This window comes from Zootoca vivipara, chromosome 9 (assembly GCF_965207765.1).
Source record: "Zootoca vivipara chromosome 9, rZooViv2.hap1.1, whole genome shotgun sequence".
Classification (NCBI taxonomy): Eukaryota; Metazoa; Chordata; class Lepidosauria; order Squamata; family Lacertidae; genus Zootoca; species Zootoca vivipara.
Genome location: NC_142592.1, coordinates 51,267,378 through 51,294,211, shown reverse-complemented (window position 1 = coordinate 51,294,211; position 26,834 = coordinate 51,267,378). Strand labels below are relative to the sequence as shown.

Here is a 26,834-nt window from a genome sequence, read left to right as displayed (position 1 = left end):
CGTATGCCTGTAATGCTGCTCAAAATAATAAGACCTTCAAATTCCACAGCCAGAGCCCAGGGTTTTGCTATTCAAGAATAAGTAAGAGCTAATTGGAGCCGGTTTTGGCACCAGATTTCTGCACTCCCCCCCAGAAAAAGTCCTCCTCAGTGGCAAATGAACAAGCAATGCCTGAGACAGCTAATTCCAGGAAGTCAAAGGCTAATCTGAAGCAATGTTGAGCTAAAGCAGCCCCCTTTGCATCAGAAGCTCCAACTATGTCAGGGAAAAAGGGACAAGATTTCACTAAACCTTTAATCTGCTATAAAAGGACACTATATAAGTCTAGTCAAGAGTGCCTCAAGCATAGTAATTTAGGCTCCAGTATCAGCAACAACCAAAACTCAGTTGCTAGGCTATGTTCATATTGTCTACCCTGTTCAGCAAGATTCAAAAAGCTTAATATTTCACGTGTACGGCTCTACATTTCCCTCTGTACTATTTCTACACTAGGCCATCATCGTGCTGCACCTCACAGGAAAAACTGGGTGCGCTGCATCACAATCCTGGATTTGCATAAAGTCAGGATGGGGTAGGGGAACAAAAAAAGGCAGGTTGGATGAGGTAAAAAAGCCTGTGACATGGAAGCCAGAAGGGAGAGACACTGAACTATTGTATTTTAATATTTTGTTGGAAGCCGCCCAGAGTGGCTGGGGAAACCCAGCCAGATGGGCAGGGTATAAATATATTATTATTATTATTATTATTATTATTATTATTATTATTATTGGGGGAAAGTAGTGGCAAGGTAATGGGAGAGGTCCGAATACCCTAGGAAGTGATGAACACTGGGGGGTGATGCGGTTCTTTAAACAGAAAAGAAAAAAAATGTTTAACAAGGAGAAATAGTGGAGTTTGGGTACAACTCAAAACCAAAAGCCTTTCTCAACTCCCTTCTCACTGTACCCAAACCTTGCTTAAACCTCCACTTTTCCCTCTGTCTCTTTCTGCATCCTAGACGAAAACAGGGCAATTTTTTGTCCAGTGGGTGAGGAGGGCCCATTAACATGTATAGTGTGTGTGTTTGTTCTTGGTTCATTTCAGTTTGTAAAAGAAGCAACCACCTTATTTCATTCAGAAAATTAATGGAGGAGCGTAAGTATTATTACAAGAAAATGCAAGAAATTCCTTCCCAATTACTATTCCCATTTCTGCTTTCTCTGGAAGAAATATTCATCGTAAGGTCCTAAACCACTGCACTCATTTCTAAAAACGTGTAGCAAGAAGCTTTCATTTTAATCCCTGTTTGCACATTTAATATAGTTTCAGGGAAATGCAAATACAGCCAAATTATTTTAAACCATTGTTGACTTGCAAACCACATCTGCTCTGTTGTTTGATCACTTTTCAAGAAACTGGTGCCAATTAAGCCCTCCTGTTTTCCAATCTCTTCTACAGAGAGTTCTGCCAGAGTCTACATGGAAGACTTAAGAAACTAAATCTTCTTTGTCTCTCGTTTTTCTCTTTTTTCAGTTTCCCCCCTCTTGGGGGCATTTGCATTTTACCTAGATGTAAAGTATTCATATTTTCTTACTGCATTTTCCCCCAGTGTATTGAACTTGGTTTGGCTTGGTTGATTTCAGTGGGTTTTGGCTGTGTGACAAGGGCATAAAATGCGTGTTTTGGGGAGCAGGGCAGGCAGCAAAAGCCAATCCCAGCACCAATACCCCATTTCCTACCTGATCCATCCCAGTCTTCCTCATTAAGTGGCAGGGTCCAAAGGGAAGCGTCTAAGAGCTTAAAACCCTCCCTGTGATTCGAAAAGCTGCATTACCAAAGTTCTTGATCCCAGAGGCTTCCAAGCATGATCAGTCAAAAGCTTTTGGAGGCCCCATTCAGACTAGTTCAATGCAGGGAGATTGGAGAGATCAGCTGAGGCAAACATAGTTTATGCCAGAGGCTGCCATCATGGGCTTCATGAAGCATCTCAGCCTCCCCCTACTCGCTTTCTTCCATTGGTCATGCAGTGGTTAGGGTGGTTAGTTTTTGCTGCCTTGGAACTATAGGGGAAGCTAGATGACTGGTGCTCTTCTTCACTTTCAGCTCTACATGCTTTTAAAAGCTGATTAATTCCACTGGAACTAGATTCCTTGGAAAAGTGAAGTGCATCTGAATGCTTTCTCTCTTTGTTTCTCCAGGGAGTGGGGTGGCCCTGATCCTGTTGAGCGGAGAGAAGTTATGAGAGGTGGTGACACCCATAGCACTCCCTAAAAAATCCAAATGGGCCCACAGTTCCAAAACGGTTGACAACCCTTATACTAAACCATGGTTTAGAGCAGGCATCCCCAAACTGCGGCCCTCCAGAAGTTTTGGCCTACAACTCCCATGATCCCTAGCTAACAGGACCAGTGGTCAGGGATGATGGGAATTGTAGTCCAAAACATCTGGAGGGCCGAAGTTTGGGGATGCCTGCTTTAGAGTTTTGTGTGAACCAACCCCTAATACAGTCATACCTCGGTTTGAGAACACTCCGGTTTGAGTACTTTCAGTTTAAATACTCCGCGGACCCGGAAGTGTTTACTTCTGGGTTCCGCAGCGCGCGCATGCGCAGAGGCACTCTATCGGCGCTTTACGCACGTGTGGAAGAGGCACTCGAATTCAGTACTTTTCGGGGTGCAAAAAAAATTATGCTGTTAAAGCATCCAGGGGGAAACTGTGCAATCCTGTCCATGACAGTTTCATTTAATCTAAAACACATCTATCAATTTGATTATAGCAATTTGCCATATCAGGACCAAAGAAATGAATATGAAATAATTGTGTATCTCACAACTTACAGATGCACAAAGCCAGTCTGTAGCCCCCCACTGATCAAATGCTAAAACTATTTTACAACTAATTTTCAAATTTATGCACATATAAATTTCCTCTTCCTTAAAATTGCAAATTTGTGGAGTGTCTCCCAAGAGTCTTTGCTTTTAGTTCCGGTACATTGCAGTAGCAAGGGAACTCACATTTTATCAAAGAAGAGGAACGGGGGTGCTTAACCCATTTGCAAACCAAAATCTTCCCTGACCTGCTTTCCTTCACACAAGGGGATGTTCCATGTAACATCCCCACCATTAGAAGAAAAACTGCCTGGAAGTGTTTCTGATCAGGAGAACAGCCCATAACTGGAAATGCTAAGGACCTCTACCTTGTGTCACTGCTCCAATTAAATCCAGAGCTTTCCAAGGCTATGGTAAGGCAAAGCAAAAAGAATCAGGAGAACAGTATATATGCGCCACTCCCATTTTGCCCTGGACTCTGGTTTAGAAACCAACAATGAACAAACCCAAACCCTTCCAAAAATTCCAATATTCTTGTAAAGATTAAGTGTTCAATCCTGGTAGCTGAAACTCGTTCCCCTTGAAAACAACAGAACTCAAGTTCAACTGTCTTAGCTTGGATCCAATCCAATGAATTAATTACCAGTGTTTTCCATACAGCCAGTTTCCTCCCCAGGTGAGCAGGCAGGCCCCAGCGGTGGTCTTCTTCCAGTGATTTCTGAGTGTGAGAAACATTTTGATAACCTTGGCCATGTTTATGTTTTACTCTGCAGCACACCTTACAGGGGACTCCGATGCGAAGAAACAGCATCTGTGTGGTAAACCGTAAATAAAAGATTAATATCACCTGAGACAAGGAAATGGTTGCAACATTCACTTAACTCTAAACATCTATTTCTTTCCTGTTAATAAAATAATGGCAGGAAATATTAAAGGATGAGAAAAATGCCTCCCCGAGTTTAACTTGATGCTGCTTCTACACTTTGGAACTGCCAATTGCATGTCAGATAAGTGCCGTCTCTATTGTCTCCATGGTGCCGACTGAAAACCTGGCTTTTTTCAACAAGCCTTTTAAGTGTAGATCTTTGTCCCAGTTTATATATGTACTGGATTTGATTTTTTTTTAAAAAAAATATGGAATCATAAGTGTATGTGTGTTCCTCCAAACATTGAGGCTCCATTTAGCTATCAAGTTTAGTGTTAACAAACACGCTTCTCCACAATAGAGGTTGCCACCTTTCATTTTCATTTTCAAAGATTCTAGCAGTTCAGGCTAAATGACTCTGAAACGCACACACACACACACACAGACACAAAAGAACCTTACGGCATCATAACTAAATTTGTCTGAGCGTGCGCCAAGTGCCTTTCCCTTGAAACAGGAAACTTTTTTTTTGTTTCAAACCAGTATCAACGAGAGAGGGCATGTGAACAGAATGTCCCTCCCTTGGAGGCTACTGATCTTATTTAAAACACACACACAGTATGGAAAGTTAAAATTACTAACAACCCCCCCTCCCCCCAAATTAAAGTATTATTATACTTCATATTCCATAATGCATATTCCATTTCTGCATATTCCATAATGCCAAGATAATTTTTGGAAAGAAAAGGGGACACCCAGGGCTGGATTTTATGATGTTGAGCCCGGCCTTGGCCGGGGATGGTGGATTACAAATATATTATTATTATTATTATTATTATTATTATTATTATTATTATTATTGTTGTTGTTGTTGTTGTTGTTTGATGAGGCCCTAAGCTACTGAAGATAATGGGGCCCTTTATATGTCCAGCTGTCGTTTGTCAACAACAAATTGTCGGTTTTTTGCTGAATAATAATTTATATGCTATACAGTATGGTAATATTTGCTATATGGTAATCTGTGGACCTAATAGGTATCTAAAACCATTTGCCACTGTTGCTGTACAGGTGAAACTCGGAAAATTAGAATATAGTCGAAAAGTGCATTTATTTCAGTAATGCAACTTAAAAGGTGAAACCAATATATGAGACAGGTGCATGGCATGCAAAGCACGATATGTCAAGCCTTTATTTGTTGTACTGTAATTGTAATTATTTGTCGTTAGGCGGGTCAATTATAAATGGAATGGAATTCATGAAATGTAATAGCGATGTTTATTTCTGTATTATTGTAACTATTTCTTTTATTACTGTGGAATTTCCAAAAGAAAGCATTTGTAAAAATTAAAAGTAAAAAATAGTAAGTTGCATTACTGAAATAAATGCACTTTTGATGATATTCTAATTTTCCGAGTTTCACCTGTATGTAGGATTTATTTTGTTTGTTTTTTATCTTTTATTTTGGAAATGTACATCGGTTGTTTTTTTGGGGGGGCGGGGTTTGGTTCCTTTAATTTTTTTGGTCGCCCCCAAGAGAATGGAGACCTAAGCGACAGCTTGTTTAGCTTATACGCAAACCCGGCACTGCACCCACCCACACCCAAACGCCCCGAGCTCTTTGGAGGAAAGCCGGAAAGGCAGGACACGAGGAAAACGGGGGTCCTCCGCTGACTTCTGAAACGTGCGGCCTCACCTGACGCGTGCAGCCGCCTCTCGCCGCCTGCCGACCGGCCTGCCTCCCCTCCGAGAACCCCGCGCCCCCTTCTCGCTCCTCCTTCTCCGCCAGGGACGAGGCTGCCGCAAGCGAAGCAGAAGCAGCAGGCCTCCGTCTCCCTCTCGCAGCCTATCCCGGGCAGAAGCCTCCCGCTTCCGGGCGCCGCGCGGCTCCTTTCCCGCCGCCTCCCGCGGAAACAGCGAGCCGCCTCGCCTTGGTTCCGCGCGGGCCGCTTCCCCGAGAGAAAAGGTCCCCACCCCCGTCCCAAACGGAGGCGGTGTAGAGAGAGAGACTGTTAAGAAGTACAGCACACACACACACACACACCCCGACGAGAAATGCCCAAAAGGCTCTTTTGCTCCCCACGTCGCGATCCTGTCACTGGTAGATCTGTGGGTGGTTCGGAGTTGATCGTGGGCTCCCGATGGTTTCATTCATTCATTCATTCATTCATTTGTGTGTGTAGTGCCGGATTTACATACAAGTTAAACAAGCTATAGTTTAGGGATTATTATTTTTTAAAGGAAATTAAGGGGGTGGGGCTGGATATACATTTTCCAAAATAAAAGATTCAAAAACAAATAAAATAAAACCTACACACAGCAACAGTGTTTTGTTTTGTGTTGTGCAGGCTCCTGTGATGTAAGTAATGGGCCCCGCCTGCTAGCCTGCTCCCTAAAATACTTATTAATTGTATTTCAGTTCATATGTATTTCAAATACATATTTTGTTATGTGCAAATGGCTTTAGACACCTATTAGGTCCATAAATTACCATATAGCATACTGTATATTCAACACACAAAAAAGTGACAATTTGTTGTTGACCAAGGACAGCTGGACATATAAAGGGCCAGATTACCTTCAGTAGCTTAGGGCCTCATCAAGCCTAAATCTAGCCCTGTGTGTGTGTGTATTGAATTTTCTGTTTTACAATTTAAAATATACTTTAACATCCTTAAAATATCAATGACTTCCCTTCTCTTTCCAACAACTAAACCATTCAGTATTCCCTTATTCTTATTGCATGATCCAAACTTATTTACACTGTTGAATTTATCTCAATGCTGCCAACGTTTTCAGCTGTACACAATTGTTTCCTGTATATTCAATAAACGTTTTCCAATCTTTTACAAGAGCAGCAGCAGCAACAACTGCAAAAAGGCTTGTCCGTCCTCACCTGGGATGAAGGAAGCTAACCTGCGTGAAAAATAAGGACAAGGAGATCGGCTCAGTTCTGGTTCCGCAAAACAAAACTCCTAGGTTCAGAATGGGCTCAGAGGCAACCTTGTATTCTAGGGCTGTATGACTTTCGCACCTGGCTCTGGCTGGGTGCTGTTAAGGTTTTAGGTAAAAAGCAAAATGGATCCCACAATCCTAAAGGCTTCCCACCCCTGATCTACACTATCATGTTATTACTATCCTTACTCATCCTCCTGCTGCTAATAAATTTATATGCTTATTTCATTACAGTGGTACCTCAGTTTATGAACACAATTGGTTCCAGAAGTCTGTTCATAAACTGAAGCGTTCATAAACTGAAGCGAACTTTCCCATTGAAAGTAATGGAAAGTGGATTAATCTGTTCCAGACGGTCCACGGAGTACTTAAACTGAAGCGTTCATAAACTGAAGCGAACTTTCCCATTGAAAGTAATGGAAAGTGTATTAATCCGTTCCAGATGGGTCCGTGGAATACTGAACCTGAAGCATACTTAACCCGAAGCATGGGTGTAATTGGTTCCAGAAGTCTGTTCATAAACTGAAGCGTTCACAAACTGAAGTGAACTTTCCCATTGAAAGTAATGGAAAGTGAATTAATCCGTTCCAGATGGGTCCGCGGCGTTCGTAAACTGAAAATTTGTAAACCGAGGTGTTCATAAACCGAGGTTCCACTGTACAGTATTTGTGTTCCCATCTTTCCTCAGAGTGATTTGCAACAAATATTAAAGCAAGAGCCTGCTGGATCAGGCCGGCGGCCCATCTAGTCCTGCATCCCCTTCTCCCAGTGGCCAAGCTTTAGGAAACCCACAAACGAGACCTTAGCAGAAGGCCTCTCCCCACCCCTGCGGTTCCCATCAACTGGTATTCAGAAGCATGGCTGCCTCTGGCCGTGGAGGCAGACCAAAGCCATCGTGGCTAGGAGCCATTGTTAGCCTTCTCCTCCATGTTTTCGTCCAATCTTCTTTTAAAACCACCGAAATGGGTGTTGCCTCCTGTGAGAGCGAGTTCTGTAGTTTAGCTACGCACTGCATGAAGGAGGACTTTCTTTTCTGTGCCCGGAATCCGTCAGGGATGAGGGATGCTCAACAAACTCGGGGTGTCGGGATGAATGATAAACAGGTCACCTGGGAAACATGACCTTCCAAATAGAACGATCATAGAAGACAGCTCCTCGGCTGGTGCATCTCAGATGACTTCAATGTCTTAATATTTTTTACATCAGATAAGACACTAGTCCAAACCTACCAGGTGCACTGCATCCATTCAAACTAATGAACAGCTGCAACAGACTTCATTATTGCCTTATTACCCATCCAGGCTTATATGACCCAATGTAGCATTTCTTGTTGAATCCCTCGTGGCAAAAGTACTTGGCTTATTTTTAGTTGTTGGGTCTTGGGGGTTGTTGTGTGTGTGTTTTGCTCTGGACATCTGGTCACCCTAGAGGCAAAACCTACCTGCTGTATCTCTCCATGTTCCAGATACTTCTTTCCAACTTGTTCTGCTGTTTTTGTTTCAGATACTGAGTAGGAGTGATTAGCAAAGCAGCAGGGGACCAGCAAACGTAAAAAGAGAGTTGTTAAAAGGACCCCCCTGATTTCTGTGCTGCAGTCTTATTTAAAGGCCAAGGGAAAATACGTTGCATATGTGATTCTTTTGAGAATTTAGTTTGGAAATTGCTGGAAATAAGTATTTTGTTGTCAGCTGGTGACAAGAGCTTAAATAAGTGGAAGTGGGAGAGGGTCAGTCCTTGGAGCCTACATGGACTCTAATTCCCCCCCCTTTTTTTTACAGACTTAACAATTGAGAATCTAAATCCTCGTTATGCTCCTTATGATGTTCTCTGCTTTGTTTTGCTTTAATCATTCCTTTTTCCTGCCATCTTTTAAAATGTATTCATATTTTATAATGTATTTTTATATCACTTGACTATGCTGAATGGCGGGACGCGGGTGGCGCTGTGGGTTAAACCACAGAGCCTAGGGCTTGCCGATCAGAAGGTTGGCGGTTCGAATCCCTGTGACGGGGTGAGCTCCCGTTGCTCGGTCCCAGCTCCTGCCAACCTAGCAGTTCGAAAGCAGGAAGTGCAAATAGATAAATAGGTACCGCTCTGGTGGGAAGGTAAAGGGCGTTTCTGTGCGCTGCTCTGGTTCGCCAGAAGCGGCTTTTTCATGCTGGCCACATGACCTGGAAGCTATACGCCGGCTCCCTCGGCCAATAATGCGAGATGAGCGCTGCAACCCCAGAGTTGGTCATGACTGGACCTAATGGTCAGGGGTCCCTTTACCTTATGCTGAATGTATGAAGTGACCCTTATCTGTGTGCTTGGGGTAGGGTCTAAACCAGGGGTCAGCAAACTTTTTCAGCAGGGGGCCGGTCCACTGTCCCTCAGACCTTGTGGGGGGCCGGACTATATTTTGAAAAAAAAATGAATGAATTCCTATACCCCACAAATAACCCAGAGATGCATTTTAAATAAAAGGACACATTCTACTCATGTAAAAAAATGCTGATTCCCGGACTGTCCGCGGGCCGGATTTAGAAGGTGATTGGGCTGCATCTGGCCCCTGGGCCTTAGTTTGGGAACCCCTGGTCTAAATTGTGTACAGTACTTCATTGAAGTTGGCCTAGCACAGCTAAAGAATCTCCTCTTTTGTGTCTAACTTGGCCTATCAACCACTGCAGATTTTTAGTTGCTTAAATCATTACTTCTTAAACCAGTCAATTTCAATTTCAGCAGAGCTGCATACTGTTTTTTTTTTTATAAAAAAAACCCAACCCTAATCCTTGATCATTCTCAGGATAATGAAGGCATGTGAGGAATCCCTCTCCCATTCATCTTAAAATGCACATTAATCTTGAATATGTCAGTGAAAATGTTACAGTAGGACATGCCCAATCTCAAAATGTGTTTTGTTTTGTTTTTCTAAGCAAAGCAGGCAAGCGTTCCTTCAGTCTCTCAGCTCCATCAATTAAACGTGCTTTTTGTCGATTAAAATTTGCTCCTGATTAATCAGGTAAAGCTTGGGTTGACTAATTTGCCAATTAAGCCTCCGAAAACTTGCAGGCTTTGGTGTTAATTATAATGATTTGCTGGCTGGTGTGAAGATGCATTTCTGTTTGGTCCTAGCAGAAAAAAAGCCCCCGAGCTCTTTTGCCTCGTTGAGTCTCTCCTGGTAAGGTGGACCTACCTACCGCTAGATGGCTCTCTAGCTCAGGCTGTCATGGAAGGCCTGCCTGCTCCTGGTCTTGCTAAGGATGCTCATTTGGTTGAGCAGAACTACCTTTGCAATGGTGTCGGCTGCTGCACACAGCTGGATCCCAACCACGCAAAGATCACACAAGAACTCTTGAAATCTCGCCTGGCCTTTCCGTACAGCGTTTTCTCTCCTCCTCCAGATATTGTTGATTTGTATGTGTGGCCGTGTTGCATTGTTATTCCCTCCTTCCTCGCTGACCATTTCTAAATCCTAATGCCAGGGGAAGCGGCAGCGTAAGGTCACCAAATATTTAAAGTGCATAGCTTGCCACCAAGAATCCTGGGAACTGTAGTTTGTAAAGGGCGCTGTGAAGGATAAGCTACAGGAATGTGGAACGTGGCACCTGGGTGTCAAATGTGGCCCCCCTCCAAGTCAAGCCAGGGTGGGGAATCTTTTTTAGCCCAGCAGGCCAGATTGGTAACTTTGCCCACCTTGCCCAGGCCAAGTTCGACCCAAGGACCTGAGGTGACCTTTATTTGCCCACAGGGGACTTCAGAAACCCCTTTCAGAGTGCAGCGCAGCGCCTTGAAAGAGGCTTCTAAAGATCTAGCGATCACCTGCTGGTTGTTAGATCTTCGGTGCCTGGGGAAAAACCTTTAGTTTAAGGCATGTTTTTACCTGCCTCGCCCCTGATGCCCTGTTCGTGATGCCAAGTGTGGAGCAGATGGGCATGAATACACCAGAATGGCCTTGTGGGGCAAAAGGGAGGCCTGGCAAGCTGAAATGGTTCCCCGTCCCTCCTCTTTTTTTAAAAAAAGATTTTTTATTGAAGTACGAGAATTTTTACATACATTATATTCTCTCCTTCCAATGTTTAAATTTCCCGTACCATTTTTTCTTTCCCTTCCCACCCCCTCCCTCACCCATAATCCATTGGAAGGGTTCAAACAGTTGTCCTCAGCCACGGGCACAATGTCTTTAATTTCCACTGAATGTCTTCTGGTCCAGTAGTTGTTATCCATTGAAGATAGGGGTTCCACCTGGTCCTTATCACAGTAGACTTGGCCTTCCATGTTATATCCTGTGACGTTACTGCCACGATGTCTGACTGAATAAATTCAAACAGATAATTAGTCCAGACCTCTACTGTCCATTTTTCTCTATCTTTCCAACCTAAAGCTATTGTTGCCTTTCCTGCTAGTATCATTGCTTTGAAGGTATGCTGGTCACCTTTCTCTATGGCCGTGTTTCCTAGTATACCCATTGTCATAAGATTGAAGTCTATAGGTAGCTTCACTTTAAAAACTTCATTAATAACCTTAAGGATTTTATTCCAAAATCCCCCTACCTCTGGGCATTCCCAATACATATGGGAGAACCATCCCTTGGCTTGTTCACAGTGCCAGCAGTTAGGGTTCAATCCTGGTATCATATTAGCTAGCTGGGCCGGAGTTCTATACCATTTTAGAAAGAATTTTAGTTCGAGCTCCCTAAATTTGCTTGCTTTAATCTCATCTATTCCTTTCATTATCCTTTCGACCTTTGATTCGCTAATTTGTTCTTCCTTACTCCACATCTTTTGAATAAGTTGGGTTGTCAGTTCTTTATTTGTAATCATCCTCTTATAGATTTTACCTATCATTCCTTGTTTAGCTTTTTCTGTAGGCTGCCAGCCAGAGCCTAGTCCAACATGGCCACCGTGGAGGAGGAAAGGAGTCAAATGACACTGGGTTTTTAGAGAAAAGAGCTTTTTATTTCCGCCATGCAAGCAGGGCAGAAAGGTGATGCGTTCAAAGCAACACACTGTGTTGAGTTTGTAGCTACATTATATACTCTTGTTCCTGTGGGGTGGGGCAGTCCTACCCCTCTGTTCTGAAGTGCCACGTTGATACATTCCAGCCTTGGCTGCGTTGGTACATTCCAGCCTTGCGTTGGGCAAGCCGGAGGCCCCCCACAGCGGGGGTCTTGTAAATTCCCATTAAGCAAGATGATGGGGCAAAGTATTTCCTTATTATATTATTTTACAAGCTCATATATTGTCCATAGGAGAGTCATGGCTTGGGCCCCCCAGAAATGTAGCCTGACTAGCATTCCTTTCCTATCTTTAAGGAGTGCCTTTTTGAGGAACAGCTTAGGGGGCTGGGTATGTTTAGCCTGGAGAAGAGAAGGTTGAGGGGGTGAAGGGTTGCTTTCTGCTACCCCAGAAAAGTAGACACAAACCATGGATTCAAACTACAAGAGTATTCCACCCATACGTCAGGAAGAACCTCCTGGCAGCGAGAGCTGTTCGGCAGTGGAATTTGCCTGCAGGTAATGTGGTGGACTCTCCTTCCCTAGAGGTTTCCATGCAGAGGCTTGATAGCCACGTCAGGAATACTCTGATGGTGTTTCCTGCCTGGCAGGTTGGATTGGTTCCCCCTCCCCATGGTCTCCTCCAACTCAACTCCTTTCTTTAATGTGAGAGAATATTTTGCCAATAATTTGAACTTAATGAAGTGGGGAGAAATCAGATTCAGTTCTTGCTCAAAGATAAACTTAACACACACGTGCACTTTACTTTGTAAGGAATGTTGTCCCTGCAAGGATGAGTTGTCTAGCCCACTGCTCAACCTGTTTGGCTGTTCTTGCGAGGGTAGGTTACTGATGATCTTATCTATAGCCGAAGGCTATCTTACTTCCTTCATTTCCATTTGTTTATATAGTTCCTCTATTGGCTCTTCTAATGTCATATTTCCTATCTCTTGAGCTTTAAGAATTTTATTATATAACCCTCCAATTTTTAGCCAGTATTGGTTACCTATGTTCTCTGTTACTTCCTGCAATGACTTTAAGGACTCTCCTCTATACATATCCCTCCTCTAATCTTTCCTTTCTGGCTACATGCCATACTGCATACAGCCAGGGATGTTATTTAAACACAGCTCTTCAAATTTCTGACAACTGGTTTGCAGTCCTGCCAATAAATTGTATGTATTCATATGTTCCATAGTTTTAGGCAATGCTGTTTCACGGCTGGTTGTTATAATTGCTGCACCATCTGCAAACAGGTTGATAAAATGAGTAGCGCCTTGTATGGTTACGTCACGTATTTCTGGGGCTGTTCTGTTCTCCTTCGCCAGGGGCTGCATGGCGAAGGCAAACAGAAGTGGGAATAAGGGGCACCCCTGTTTTGGTCCCCTATTTAGAGTAAAAAATAGTTGCTGTTCTGCCTGTATAAAGTCTTTGCAATATGATGACAAAAAAGACACCCATATTCATTTTTTTAAGACTGATAAAAAGGGCCCATCAAAAGCTTTGCTTGCATCCAACAACAAAATTATAAAGGAAAAGTGGGTTTCCCCCCCCTCCATAATAGATAGTATTTAGAATAGTGTCTATTCTATTTGGTTTTGGTATTGCCGTTCTGTTATTCCCTCGTATGTGTCTTGGATAGCTTTCCCCCCTGTCATTTAACAGTACACGTAGAATGGGAATTAGTTTGGTTTTATTTATTTTTTTATAGTAACTGCCCACAAATATCTTTCCCTGGGGATTTTCCTGGTTTAAATTTTTTAATTGGTTTATCAATTTCTTCTGTTGTAAAGGGTTGATTTAAATAGTCCATTTGCTCAACATCCAATTGTACTCCTATTTTATCCAGATATGGGTCGATTGCATCATTATTCAAACCTATTAAAGCATATAAGTTTTCAAATGAATTTTAAAATTGATTAGTATTGCCTTCCCTTGCTAGATTCCTCCCCTTGGGGTTTTAAAGAACAATTTGTGCCTTTTTACATTTTTGTTTGATTTTATTGCTAATAATTTGGATTTTTTTTTTACCATCAAATTCATAAAAATATTGATTGACAAGGAGTCTGCTATTTTATTTACGTCTGAAGAATCCAATTTTGATTATTTTCTGATTGGGATTTTATATACCCTATTACTACCGGTAGCTGTCCTCCTGTGGTAGTTCTGAATTTTTTTATTTCTCCACATAAAATATCCTCCTGCATCTGTCTGAGATCTGTCTCTCTTCTGCTGCCTTCACTAATAAAAGTGGCCCTTAGCATTGCTTTTTAGAGTGCCCCATAATGAATGTGGGGAACACGAGCCCCCTTTGCTCTTTTTCAAAAAATATTTTTATTTCTTCTGTTGCTTTTACTGAAATTAGTTTATTTTGTAATAGCAAAGGGCTCAAACAGCAGGACAGGTTTGTAGTTCAGAGTGGTACCAATAGGCACTTCAAAACTCCAAGCGCTGAAGGTTTTCTGTTGGAACACCAGGAGTGTGAAATCAAAAGGTGGACAAATTCCGTGTTTCTCTGAGTAATAGGTGACATCTCTTTGAATGGGGTTTAGTGCCCTCCAGGTGTCAATGAGTTTATATTGGAGGATATGGGTATCTCAGTTGGTTAGAGTATGGTGTTGTTTACACCAAGGTTGCAGGTTTGATCCCTGTACGGGATAGCTGGACATTCCTGCATTCGGGGTTGGACTAGATGATCCTCAGGGTCCCTTCCAACTCTACAATTCTATGATTCTGTGCACTCTACATAAGCCTTCCCTAAGCTGGCACTCTCCGGCTGTTGTCGGACTTCAACTTCCATCATCCCTGACTATTGACCATGCTGCCTGGGGCTAACCAGAGTTGTACTTCAAAAACATCTAGAGGGCACCAGCTTCAAATATGCTGTCTGAACAGGGCTAGTACTTTTATTTTATTTTTTAATATAATTTTTATTAAATTTTCTGTTTTACATTTTAGAATACTCATTTAAACACCAAGGACTTCCCTTCTTCTCTCTTCACGGTTCATTTTGCATATCATAAACCCCTGCATATTTTACATAAACTAAACCATTCAGTATTCCATTATCACATCCATCAAAACTTATTTACACTGTTGAATTTATCTTAATGCTGCCAACGTTTTCAAGTGTACACAATTCCCCCCCATATATTCAATACATATTTTCCAATCTAAACGTATGTTCTTCTTGTTCTCTTATTCTATATATGTTAAGTCTGCAAGCTGCGCATATTCCATCATCTTCAGTTGCCATTCTTCTTTAGCCGGGACCTCACTTGTTTTCCATTTTGGGGCTAACAAAACACGGGCTAGTATTAAGTGGAACTGTTGCAGGGTCGTGTGGTTATTTACTGTGAAGTCTTTCCTACTGGATGGACAACTTCAGGTGTACCTACTGACACAGCTCAGTCGCTAGAGCATGAGACTATCTCAGAGTCATGGGTTCGAGCCCCACATTGGGCAAAAGATTCCTGCATTGCATGGCGTTGGACTAGTTGACCCTCGGAGGTCCCTTCCAGCTCTACAGTTCTATGATTCTATGTGTACTATCTCCAGCTGTTACATAATATTGACATAAGAGGAATCCCTCCTCCTGACTCATACTCTGGCTGCCTAACTGCAAAGAAATGGAGATGTGTGAGGCCTTCCTGGCTCTTGGCTCCTTATGTTACACTCCAAAGCATGATCTTTGATTACTGCTATCGCAGTCAGCCTTCCTAGCTATGTAACATTACCATCGCCCATTTGGCAATTCATCCACAATGTATAATTCATGTCTGCCATTAACATAGCTGTGACTTCATCCCCCTATCGAAATGCATTAATCGGAGCTTCTGCAAAGTACCAACATTTCATTAGCAACTGGTCTGTTGCCCATCAAGATAAAGACGTAGCAATTGATGGACTCATTCAGGTCGACGTTGCAAAATTTACTCGCTCCTCTATGAATGTCATGGGTATTATCCCTTCTTGTTCTCTGCTTAGCGGTATAAACTGTGAAGTGTTCAGAACCAAAATCCCCCAAGGTCCAGGAACTGGAAAAGGCTATAGCAAAAGTTGCAGACAAATTTGTCGTGAAAGCAAGGAGTGAAAGATAAGCTCCTACAACAAACGACGGGCAGGAAAGGAATAGCTGGGCTGAGCTAGACCCAGAGGAAAATAAGAGAGTGAATAAATTGCAGGGACAATGCAGGTGTTCACACATTACACTCAACAAGCACACAACTTGTGTACGGAAACAGTTGAGCTGTACACTTGTTCAGTTACATGTGTTAGAGCAGGCACCCCCAAACTGCGGCCCTCCAGATGTTTTGGCCTACAACTCCCATGATCCCTAGCTAAAAGGACCAGTGGTCAGGGAAGATGGGAATTGTAGTCCAAAACATCTGGAGGGCAAAAGTTTGGGGATGCCTGTGTTACAGCATCTGTTTTTCATGCAGAAGGTCCTGGGTTCAATCCTCGCTACCTCCAGGTAGGTCTGGAAAAGACCCATGTCTGAATTCCTGGAAAGCTGCTCCTAATCAGGGCAGACAAATCTGCACTAGATGGAATAATGGTTTGAGGCAGTACAAAACAGCATCCTATGTTCCTGTTCAACAAGTGCACAGGCTGTGTCCGTGTGTAGACAACAGCTGAACTGCACAAATCAAGTGTTCACTGTTTCACACGAACCCTTGTACATGCATAGAGACAGCTTGTACTTGTGTTCAACGTAACACGTGAACAAGCCTAGCTGTCATGGGGACCCTCCATGAGTCTTACCTCCTCGTTGCAGCATGAATCTGACCTTTGAAGAGTTTTGTAAGTAAACCATTTTAGAGCTTACTAAACACGTGGTCTGTCTTTGTGCTAGGGAAGTGGGGTACTCTGGGGTTCCCTAAAAAGGTTCCCTTTTAAAGTTTTTACCATCGATATTTCCACGCTTCTCTTTGCTGCATATTTTGCCATGTTAAATCTCTGCTCGGGTTCTCTCACCAAAGAGTATTTGGCCCAAACTTGGTTCTTGGCTTCCATGATTTCCAACAGCAAGCGCCCAAAAATGCCAGCCGTGATTTGTCCCACCGACTCAGAGGTGAGTTAGCAGCTTGGAAACCAGACCCTTAACTGCCAGCTGTTGTCAACATCAGCATGGTTAGGAAGATGCCGCTTTTCATCTTGGTGATAGGTTTAGCCCGGTTTTTAACCAGCGCCATCAATGTCTTCTTCCACATTTAGCGATTCCACAGACAGGGGTTGTTTTTGTCTCTTAAACAGGAAGCTTTCTCTGGCTAGCACTTAATTAACGAGGCGCCTGCCATTGTTTCTCACTGCCTGTGTAACCTTATGAACGGCAACAGCAGTGCTCATTAGGTAGGGCAAAAGAACGGTAACAAGAAAACAGCAGATTCAATCCATGACAAACCTCCAGAGAGGTTTAATCCGACCCCGAGTTTCCAGGCCTTTTTCAGAGCAGGAACAATGATGCTATCTACACCAGGGTAACTGATAGAATCTCCTTGTATTGCCAAGGTAATAATGAGGTTTTCAAGTTTTGCAGTGGCTTGTGAGATATCATTTGCACCTTGCAGAGTTAAACTATGGAACCTGCTTCTGCAGGAGGGCACTGATAGCTGCCAACTTGGACAGCTTTAAAAGAGGATTAGACCAATTCATGGATCTAAAGGCTGTCAGTGGCTACTAAGTGTGCTAATTATGTTCCACCTCCAGTATCAGAAAGGAGGCAGTAACACACCTGAATTCCAGTTGCTGGAAACCAGTGGAGGGGACAGTGTTCTCGTGGGTTTCCCACAAGTATCCGGGTGGCCACAGGATGTTGGCCTCGATGGGCCATTAGCCTGATCCACCAGGCACTTACATTCTTATATTAGCACAGAGGAAGTCAAACTGTTTGATAGTGAGAACAATGTTAATAACACCTTGTGAGCAAGATTTATTTCAGGGAGCATTGCAAGTCGCCAACCACGGCAAGTGCCTTTTGCATCTCTGCAAGGATGTTTGCATGCTTAGAGATTGATCAGGCAAGTTGCATGTGCAAAAGGAGCCCTCGAACCGGGGGTTGGGGGGTTGGGGTGGCTGAGCTTTATTTGATTCTCAGATTTCATATATTTGTAGAAAAACGAAGTAGCGCTAACCCACGCCAAATATTCTAAAAGGCAATATTCTTTATCTCAGCGGTAAACGGAATGTTGGCAGACAGCAATATTTCTTCCAAATGAAAAGTGCCTGAAAATACATTCGTTCCATATAGTATTTGAAAAGGCGTTTTCTTCAATATTATTTTTTTTTGCAATGTGCCATGTACCATTTATTGCTATTATCGTTTTGTGTGTGTGTGTGCGTGTGCAGAAAAACATTTTCTAATCGATATTTTTCTACTCAGCTTTTAAAAATCAAGTTGAGTTTATATTCCCTTTTTCACTGTTGCCGTTTCCCCAGAAAGATTCCCTTACTTCCTCCCCATCCCCTTTTCCTATGGATTAATTTATAAACTCTTCACTGTTGTTTCATCTGGCCTGGGGTCATGTCTGTTCTTTTAACTACAGTGTTCTGAAGCAGGAACCCTATATGAGCAAGTGGGTTAGTGTTCTCTCCCCCCTTCACTCTTCCCGATTTTTATATATTTATATATATGAATGAAATAGATGTGAAGATAGCAAAGAAACGAACATTGCCTTGAGTTCTAAATGCTGTCGAAGTGCAGAGCCTTTTCCCTCTTTTCTTCCTCTTAAGTTTAGAAAGATTGCTGTTCTGCTTGGACGTGTCATGTGATGTACATACAGGTTGGCCTAAAATTTGCGATGCAGCCTATTGCACACATACCCCCCCTTTCAAATTGTCTTCCCTATTTAGTAGCCTATGGGTGGGGCAGTAAAAGTGGCTACAACCAAATATTGCAGGCAACATGCCTCTGACAACCAGTTGCTGAAGATCAGCAGTGGGAGAGGGATATTGTGCTTGCAGGCTTCCCGTGGGCACTTATCTCAGACCCTCCAAGTGTCCCTATTTTCCAGGGACGGTCCCGGATTTGCAGAAGCCATCCCGGTTTCTGATTGGATCCCGGAATGTCCCACTTTTCCTTAGGATGTCCCTGTTTTCATTGGAGAAATGTTGGAGGGTTATGTGAACCCCCCCCCCCCGAGCCTAGGAGATAAGGAACTATGCAACCTTTAGGAGGCATAGTCAGATGGGTAGGGTATACAGTGGAACCTTGGTTTACGAACACCTCGGTTTACGAATTTTCGGTTTACGAACTATCCTAACCCAGAAGTTAGTAAACAGAGGTGCCCGAGGCCTACTGAGTGTCCAATGCCTTCGGGGAGGCCGGGCCTTCGCTCCGATGCCTCCTGAAGGCCCTGCTGCTTTAGGGGGTGTTTCTCCTCGTCTAGAACGGATTAATCAACTTCCCATTACTTTCAATGGGAAAGTTTGCTTCGGTTTATGAACACTTCAGTTTATGAACAGACTTCTGGACCAATTGTGTTCGTAAACCGAGGTTCCACTGTAAATAATAAAATTATTATTATTATTATTATTATTATTATTATTATTATTATTATTAGGGATGTCCCTATTTTCATCAGAGAAATGTATCTGGTTGGTTGGTCACTGTGAGAATCAAATGTTGGACTAGATTGTTCTTGGCCAGATCCCACTGGTGATGTTTACATTCATGTTTGGGGGGGGGCATATTTGTTGTTCCCCAATATATCTCTTAGGTTTGGCAACAACACAGCACTAGCTAAACGCCTTTTTCTCTTGCACCACACTACCCTTTTTCTCTGAGCTCTTTGCACCAGCTCCGCACATGTGGTCTGCATAAGATCATGAAACCCAAAAGGTGTGCATTTTTTCACGGCTGTGCTCGCACTATCCCCCCAAAACATGCATCTTGCAGCCCCACACAAGATTACGCCCCCCTCCCCAAAGGGCTTTTCCAGGGGGAAGTCCTTTTTTCGGAGCAAGATCTCAGTGCGAAATCGCACAAGATCGCAGCACCCAAAATGGCCGCTGTGCTATTGCACGAGAATGTCAGGATGTCAGTTGTTTTTTTGGGGGGGACACTTGCAGGGCATGTAGCTCCCCAGGGATAGCATCCTCTCAAAGCTACAATAAACAGTCTTTTTTGAAAAACCGGTATCAAGGAGATGGGTACCATCTTTTTTCCCCTGCCACCAGGGATGGGCTGATCTGTCAATGAGGAGGAGATAGAACAACAGGAAGGAGAGAGAAAGCCTGATAAATACCTAAGGGGAGGCTGTGCTAACCTTCGGAGACAGCACGCCCGAAGACTCAGGAACAGAAGGTGACCATGGCAACTGTCAATAGTTGAGCCCATGCAAAAATGTCATGGCTGAGTGATGGTCAGGGAGGAATCATAGCTCAGTGGTAGACTGTTAGCTTTGCATGCAGGAGGTCTCAGGCTCAATTCCCAGAATCTCTAGCTGAAAAGAGCAGGTAGCAGGAGGTGAGAAAGGGGGCTCTGCTTGAGATCGTGGAGAGCTGCTGCCAGTCAGAGTTAACAATATTGAGTTTGATGGATGTCTCACTTGGTATCAAGGCAGCTTCCTGCAAATACCATATTTTTTGCTGCATAAGACACACTTTTTCCCTCCTAAAAAGGAAGGAGAAATGTCTGTGCGTCTTATGGAGCGAAGGCCCGCTCGCAACAGCAGGCCTGGTAGCCGCCATTGGCAGAGGCTCAACACAACACCTCTCCCAACCTTGGCTAGCAAGCCTGCCCTGCTTGCTTTACAGCGAGCCGGGAGGAGGGACGGACGGGAGCCCCTTCTGCCCCTCCTCCCACCTTCCTTCCTTCCTTCCTTCCTTCCTTCCTTCCTTCCTTCCTTCCTTCCTTCCTTCCTTCCTTCCTTCTCCCTCTTTCTTTCACTCTCTCTCACCCCTTCCATCCTTCCTTCTTCTGAGCCATTGAAGGTTGTCACGGTCCGGTCGGCGGGTGGTTGAAGCCCTGACTGAGGACATCAAGACCAGAGGCAAGATGGTGATGTAGAAGCAGGAGCAGGTGCAGGGCTGAGGGTCCAGCAGCAGGCAGTCGCAGGGTCAAGGAGCAAGGCAGAGGCGAAGGTCTGGGAGTCAAGGAGTAAGGCGCCGGCAAGGCAAAGGTCCAAGGGTTGAGGATCAAGGCATCGGCAAGGCAGAGGTCCAAGGGTCGAGGATCAAGGTGTCAGCAAGGCAAGGGTCCATGGAACAAGGAGCAAGAGGCCAGATGCAACCAGGCAGGGATAGCGTTGCTGTGGCAAAGAGCTGAAGGGAAATGCTGAGCTTTTATCCCTCCCAGCTCCTGCCACCAGGTGCAGTGAGATATCAAGTGGCCTCACCTGAGTGACCACTCCTTGCTTCTCCAGCACAAGCTGAGGCCTCACCTGAGTGGCCACTCCTTGCTTCTCCAGCACAAGCTGAGGCAGGCCCCAGTCCTGCAAAGCACTACAGGCCCCAGAGCCTGACTCCTGCCCATACTCCTCACAAAGGTTTGCTAGAAAAGATTTTTTTTCTTGTTTTCCTCCTCTAAAAACTAGGTGCGTCTTATGGTCAGGTGCGTCTTATGAGGGGAAATGCACTTAAAGTGCGGGTAAATGGCCTTTTTTAAAAAAAAATGTGGCAGGAAACTCTGGGACACATATACAGCGGAGTTGGAGACAGGGCAGAAAACGGTTCTTCTAAATCTGGATTTCCGATATGAGCATTAATGTTCCTTATAGTCTCCCATAGGTACTTGGACTGAGTAGCTCTTGGCGGATCAAGCACATTGCAAATGCAGGAACACCACCAGGCTGGGCAGTTATGCATCACCTGCGCCTGCCACATCAAAGGTCCGGCTTTTGCCTGCTTGTAAAGCACACCGTTCTTGACTATTTCGTAGAATCATAGAATCTTAAGAGTTGGTAGGGACCCCGAGAGGCACCTAGTCCCACCCCCTGCAATGCAGGGATCTCAACTAAAGCATCCTTGACAGATGGCCATCCAACCTCTTCTTAAAAACCTCCAGTGACAGAGAGTCCACCACCCTCCGAGAGAGACTGTCGGACAGCTCCTACCACCAGAAAGCTCTTCCTAATGTTTAGTTGGAATCTCCTTTCTTGTAACTTGAAGCTATCGGTTCAGGTCCTAGCCTCTAGAGCAGGAGAAAACAAGCTGGCTCCATCCTCGGCGTGGCAGCCCTTTAGGTATTTGAAGATGGCTATTATATATCATTTCAGTCTCCCCTTTTCCAGGCTACACACACTCAACTCCCTTAGCCGTTCTCATAAGGCTTGGTTTTCAGACCCTTGGTCGTCTTGGTCACCCTCCTCTGCACACATTCCAGCTTGTGAATATCCTCCTTAAATTGTGGTGCTCGGAACTGTACACAGTGTTCTAGGCAGGGTCACTGGCGGAAGAAGTGGGGTGCAGTCGGGGCTGTCTGCCCTGGGTGTCATCCCTGAGGGGGTGACATTGCCCCCCTGCCCCCCTGGGACGCTCACCACTGGGGGGGGGTCTGACCCAGGTTGAATGGAGCGAGACTTGGATTGGGACACTATATTTCTACACCAGCCTAGGAGAAACTGAGTCCCAAGTGTGGCAGTGGACTCTCGCAACCCCCCAGCCACGATCAGGAAGCTGTGGTATAGAGGGTTTTCCTTGCTTATTCACATGGTTGTGTGAAAAAGACCTCAGGCACTGTTATTGCACAAGCCATGCAGTGTGTGTGTGTGTGTGTGTGTGTGTGTGTGTGTGTGTGTGTGAGAGAGAGAGAGAGAGAGAGAGAGAGAGAGAGAGAGAGAGAGAGAGAGAGAGAGAGAGAGAGATCTACCTTTAACGGAGGAGCCATCCGCGGATGGGATTGGCTGCTCTGTCTGAGACGAATTTGGCTGTTACTACCTGTTCACAGCAATTTCATTGGTCGTCCTAAGGAGCGCCTGCTCTCCCACTGGACAAGCAGAATACCAGGCACATTTTAATGCTCATTCCATTCTTCCCCGCTGTGAGATAGCAGGGTGTTGTCAGCGTCAGAACAGGCAGAAGGAGTTGCTTGGCTACCGGAAAAAGGAGCTTTTGTTTTCTCTCACAGCTTGCCACATTTAACTCCAAGTGTGTCCATGTGTGCAACAGGGTGTGTGTGTGTGTGTGTGTGTCCACCTAAAACAACTTGCTTTCTTTCATCTCATTATTCAGCACATCCTGGCTCCATCTGTATACACACTTACCTGGGAGTAGGAATTGGGCTGAATGGAATGTTCTGCATTTGCTTGCCTTTCAGAATTTCCAAGTGCAAATTCCAAACGTTTCTTTGTTATGCTTCCAAACGGCTGTCTAACTTGACCCAAACGCCTTAGCTCTGAAATTTGTGCTGTTGAATTTGGTGTGTGTGTTGATGTTGTTCCAGATGCACCGGGACTTACTTCTGAGTAGATATTTATAGGATTGTCCTGTTGATGGGATTTGTTGCATCAGACCACATTTCTAACATTTGCAGTCACATCAGTGGCACACACTGTAGGTTACTCCTCACAGAACTACAATTCCCAGCACCCTTAACAAACTACAATTACCAGAATTCCTATGTGCTTTAAATGAATAAATATTATCTAAATTCTGCCATTTATTAATTTCTAAGATCCCTCAACCCTAACAGTCATTGCAACCCTAAACTCTGTTACCTCAGATCTACCTATCAATCTATTTCCAGTGCTGCCCCCGAACAGAATAAACCTAAAGGTCTCCATATCTTCCAGGTTCTTGGTTAATTGATTCTTCTGCTGTTGAAAACCCTTTTTTGTTTTGTGTTTAACCTTTCCCCAAGATTGCTGAATAGAGCCTGTAGTTTTCCATCGGCAAGCAATTCCATCGACGCAATGCAAGCGAATGTAAATTATGCACCCGACAATTGATGGCTCTCTGATGTGGATGCGTACACCTTTCTTTTCATTTTAGTCTAAACACTGATATTTCTGCCACAGGAAGCACTCCATCCCCAACAAGAGTGCTAGGGGGTTTGATCTCTGTCATTTACGCCGGTGCTCCTGTCATTAAATGCTTGACTGCTGACAAACGTTTGATGTAGGTTCAGGTGGAAGAGGCTGGCAAGAATGCAGCTTGGTGTAGCGGCCCATAATGATTCTGATATGTAATTTGGTTCCTTGGAAATACACACTGAACAGCTGAAGAGCAACAGTGAACAATTGGATCCATAAGGGAGACACAGAACTTATTCAAATCTGGGCAGTCAACAAATTGCAAAATTTCACTTGATTAACCATGTAAGTGTTAAGTGATTCGATCTGCATTTATTTACATGTTAATAAAACTTGACATCTGATGGGAAGGTTTTCCACAGGGAAGGTGCAACTACTGAAAAAGGCCCCCTGTAACCTCACTTCTTGCAATGAGGAAACCACCAGAAGGCCCTTGGAGCTGGACCTCTGTGTCCAGGCTGAACGATGCAGTTAGAGACGCTCCTTCAGGTATGCAGGGCCAAAGCCCATTTAGGGCTTTAAAGGTCAGCACCGACACTTTGAATTGTGCTCAGAAATGTCCTGGGAGCCAATGTAGATCCTTTAGGACCGGTGTTATATGGTCCCGGTGGCCGCTCCCAGTCATTAGTCTGGTAGCAGTATTCTAGATTAGTTGTAGTTTCCAAGTCACGTGGTTAGTTGGTTTTAATGTATGTACGTGGGACTTATTGTCTGCCTGCCTGCCTGCAAGTTACTTTGTGTTGCCTGGGGCAAGATAACATGAGAAATAATAATAATATTTAATAATAATAATAATGCAAACTTGCACAACACTTTATTCTTAGCTTTCACCAGTAAAATAGGAATAATACATAGTGACTCAGGGTTGTTAGAAGGATAAAGGGGATAATCGAATCTTGCTACCCATCTTACACTTTTGGGACAGGACACACGATATATATAAATGAAAACAACCAAGCACAAGTCTTTAAAACACACAACATGATTTAATTTTATTTAATCGTTTAATCAGTTTACATTCCACAATTGACAGTTTACTTTTTTCATTTTCCCCAAGAACAAATTGTTTACAACCAGATGAGATTGTAAATTGACGGAAATACAGAATTCTCTGCCGATTGAAAAAAAAAATTGAAGATGCATTTGGTGATGTGTTTATTCCATTCCCCCTGCCTCCCAGCAAAGTCCTGCAATACTTTGTGACCTTCACAATACTTTCTGTTTCTTTTTCCTTTTCCTCCGAGAAAAGTTCTACAAAACTCAAGTGTCCTTTGCAGCTCCAATATTATACCAGAACTCGGCAATTTCCCTTTTCATTCCCAGATGTACCTCTATTGTTACAAGGAACAAAGAGCCCCTGGGTTTTACAGGTGTGCAGAACCAGTAACCTGAAATAGAAGAGCAGGTTGGTTTCTGTTGCATCCAGCCACCTTGGCTCACCTTTGCTATGTGGAGAAAAAGATGCAGTAAAATGAACCCTTAGCTGTAAAAAGATCAAACAACACACATTTATTCACATCATATCAGAAGAAGAATCAAAATATACTAATTCAGGTTATTGGATTTTATTTCATTTTAGCACCAAAAGCCATTTTGGCCACTTTGCATCTCAGAAGCTGAAAAGAATGTGCTACATTCTGTCCTCATTCATATAAACTAATGGGGCTTAATCATGAAAAACACCACTCTGACTTCTGTGATGGATAGTGAGGCAAAAGACACAAGGCTGGATAGAAATGGTCTTAAGGAGTTCAACTAATGAGGCAAAAAGATGTCTAGAAATGATCAACATTACCCTGATATTTAATATGCCATGGTTTAGCGTCTTCTAGCTCAGCTTCCCATTCAGTAATAATGAAGCACGATTTAATGTCAGAATTTGATCACAAATACTCCACTGTAGAGATGCTCTTGCTACCAGCAAAGCCCAGTGCATGGCACTGCTCATGTGCCTCTCATGTGCTTGGCAAATCGCCTGCTCTGACTTTCCAAGCAGGAGGTTATTGTGCCCCAGACTGGAGGTACCACACACGCAGCTAGTGGGACTGTGCTTGGTTGTGTGGCTCACGTGCTTTTCACGTCTGAATGACAGGAACACAAGCTATAGTCCTAAGAACATACATCTGGGTATCAATGCCGTTTTTCTGACTCATGTAAAGAGTTCACACACATCCTGAAGGTGCGTTGAACTAAGGCCCTTTGTAAACACTGGGCAATCATCACGGAGCCACCCAGGTGCATTGTGGGAGAATCACTGCTTACCAGCTTACCAGCACTCAAGCAACTAATGCAGAATCTGTAATTCTGCCATGGGAGGTTTGCTGTGGGGATAACATTTCTGGTAATGTTCGATGTACTCCTTGCACAGGGTCTACAACATCATAGGGCCTGTGCTGGTCCTTCCAGCTATCTTTGGACAGGCATCAAATGAAATGTCTTTATTTTCTGCTTTCTCTCTCTGCATCAGATGCCCCATGCTTATCTCTCCAAGACATTTCTTTCCTAGGGGTAGAAGGAGACCCACAGAGCCTTCTATTCTACTGTCGAGGTGGAATGGTGGGGCTGCTGAGGAAGAGAAGGATCTGGACTTCAATGAGTCTGCCTGTGGCAGCAACAGCAGCAGGCAAAGCCTTCCTTGGAGGCCAGATCTGCTGCCACTGTGGATCGAACTGCCGGTTGCCTCACCTTGCCTCATGGGTGGGTCGGCCTGTGCTTACGGTAGCATCATCTCAATACCCTAGGCCAACTCTTCCTGCAGAACAGTGTTCTTCAACCTTGGGTGCTCAGATGTTGTTGGGTTACAACTTCCACCATCCCTAGCCACCTTAGCCAGTGGTCAGGGATAATGGGATTTGTAGCCTAGCGACAACTGGAGACCTGACGTCGAAGAACACTGCTTGAGAACAAGTCAAATGGCACGAAAGTGAAACACTTTTGCAGGTAACTTTCTGTGGTAAATGATAAATTCCAATGGATTCACTGGCCTGCTCCACACAGAAGAAGAGGGGAAATCGCCTCAGGACTGCACCACTTCAGGCAGTAACAGATTTACAAGTCTGTATATGTTTGGATGTACATACATGCAGAGATGGTTGTTCCCACAAGGAAGCACTGGATTGTGTGATTCCCCAATATGCGTTCAAAGATGGTGCAGTCCACATGAATTGTTTAACTACACATGTGACCTGCTAGGTTATGGATTTATACACAAGCCTTCCAAGAAGTGGACTCTTTTCAGAAACAGGTGACGGTCTAATGTTAAA

The 26,834-nt window shown here is 44.0% G+C and overlaps 1 protein-coding gene across 2 annotated transcripts in view; it reads right to left on the bottom strand.

The window, feature by feature from the left end:
• Positions 1–5,769, bottom strand: part of AGK (acylglycerol kinase) — a 38,882-nt gene extending 33,113 nt beyond the window's left edge. The window contains exons 1-2 of one of the 2 annotated variants that reach the window (XM_035127089.3): positions 5,366–5,769; positions 3,451–3,618 (exon numbers count right to left, since the gene is read on the bottom strand). In XM_035127089.3, coding sequence (XP_034982980.1) covers positions 3,451–3,560 — 110 coding nt within the window. In that variant the 5' untranslated portion in view covers positions 3,561–3,618; positions 5,366–5,769. The remainder of the gene's footprint in view (positions 1–3,450; positions 3,619–5,365) is intronic. The other variant, XM_035127087.3, reaches the window with a different exon arrangement.
• Between the last annotated feature and the right edge of the window lie 21,065 nt (positions 5,770–26,834).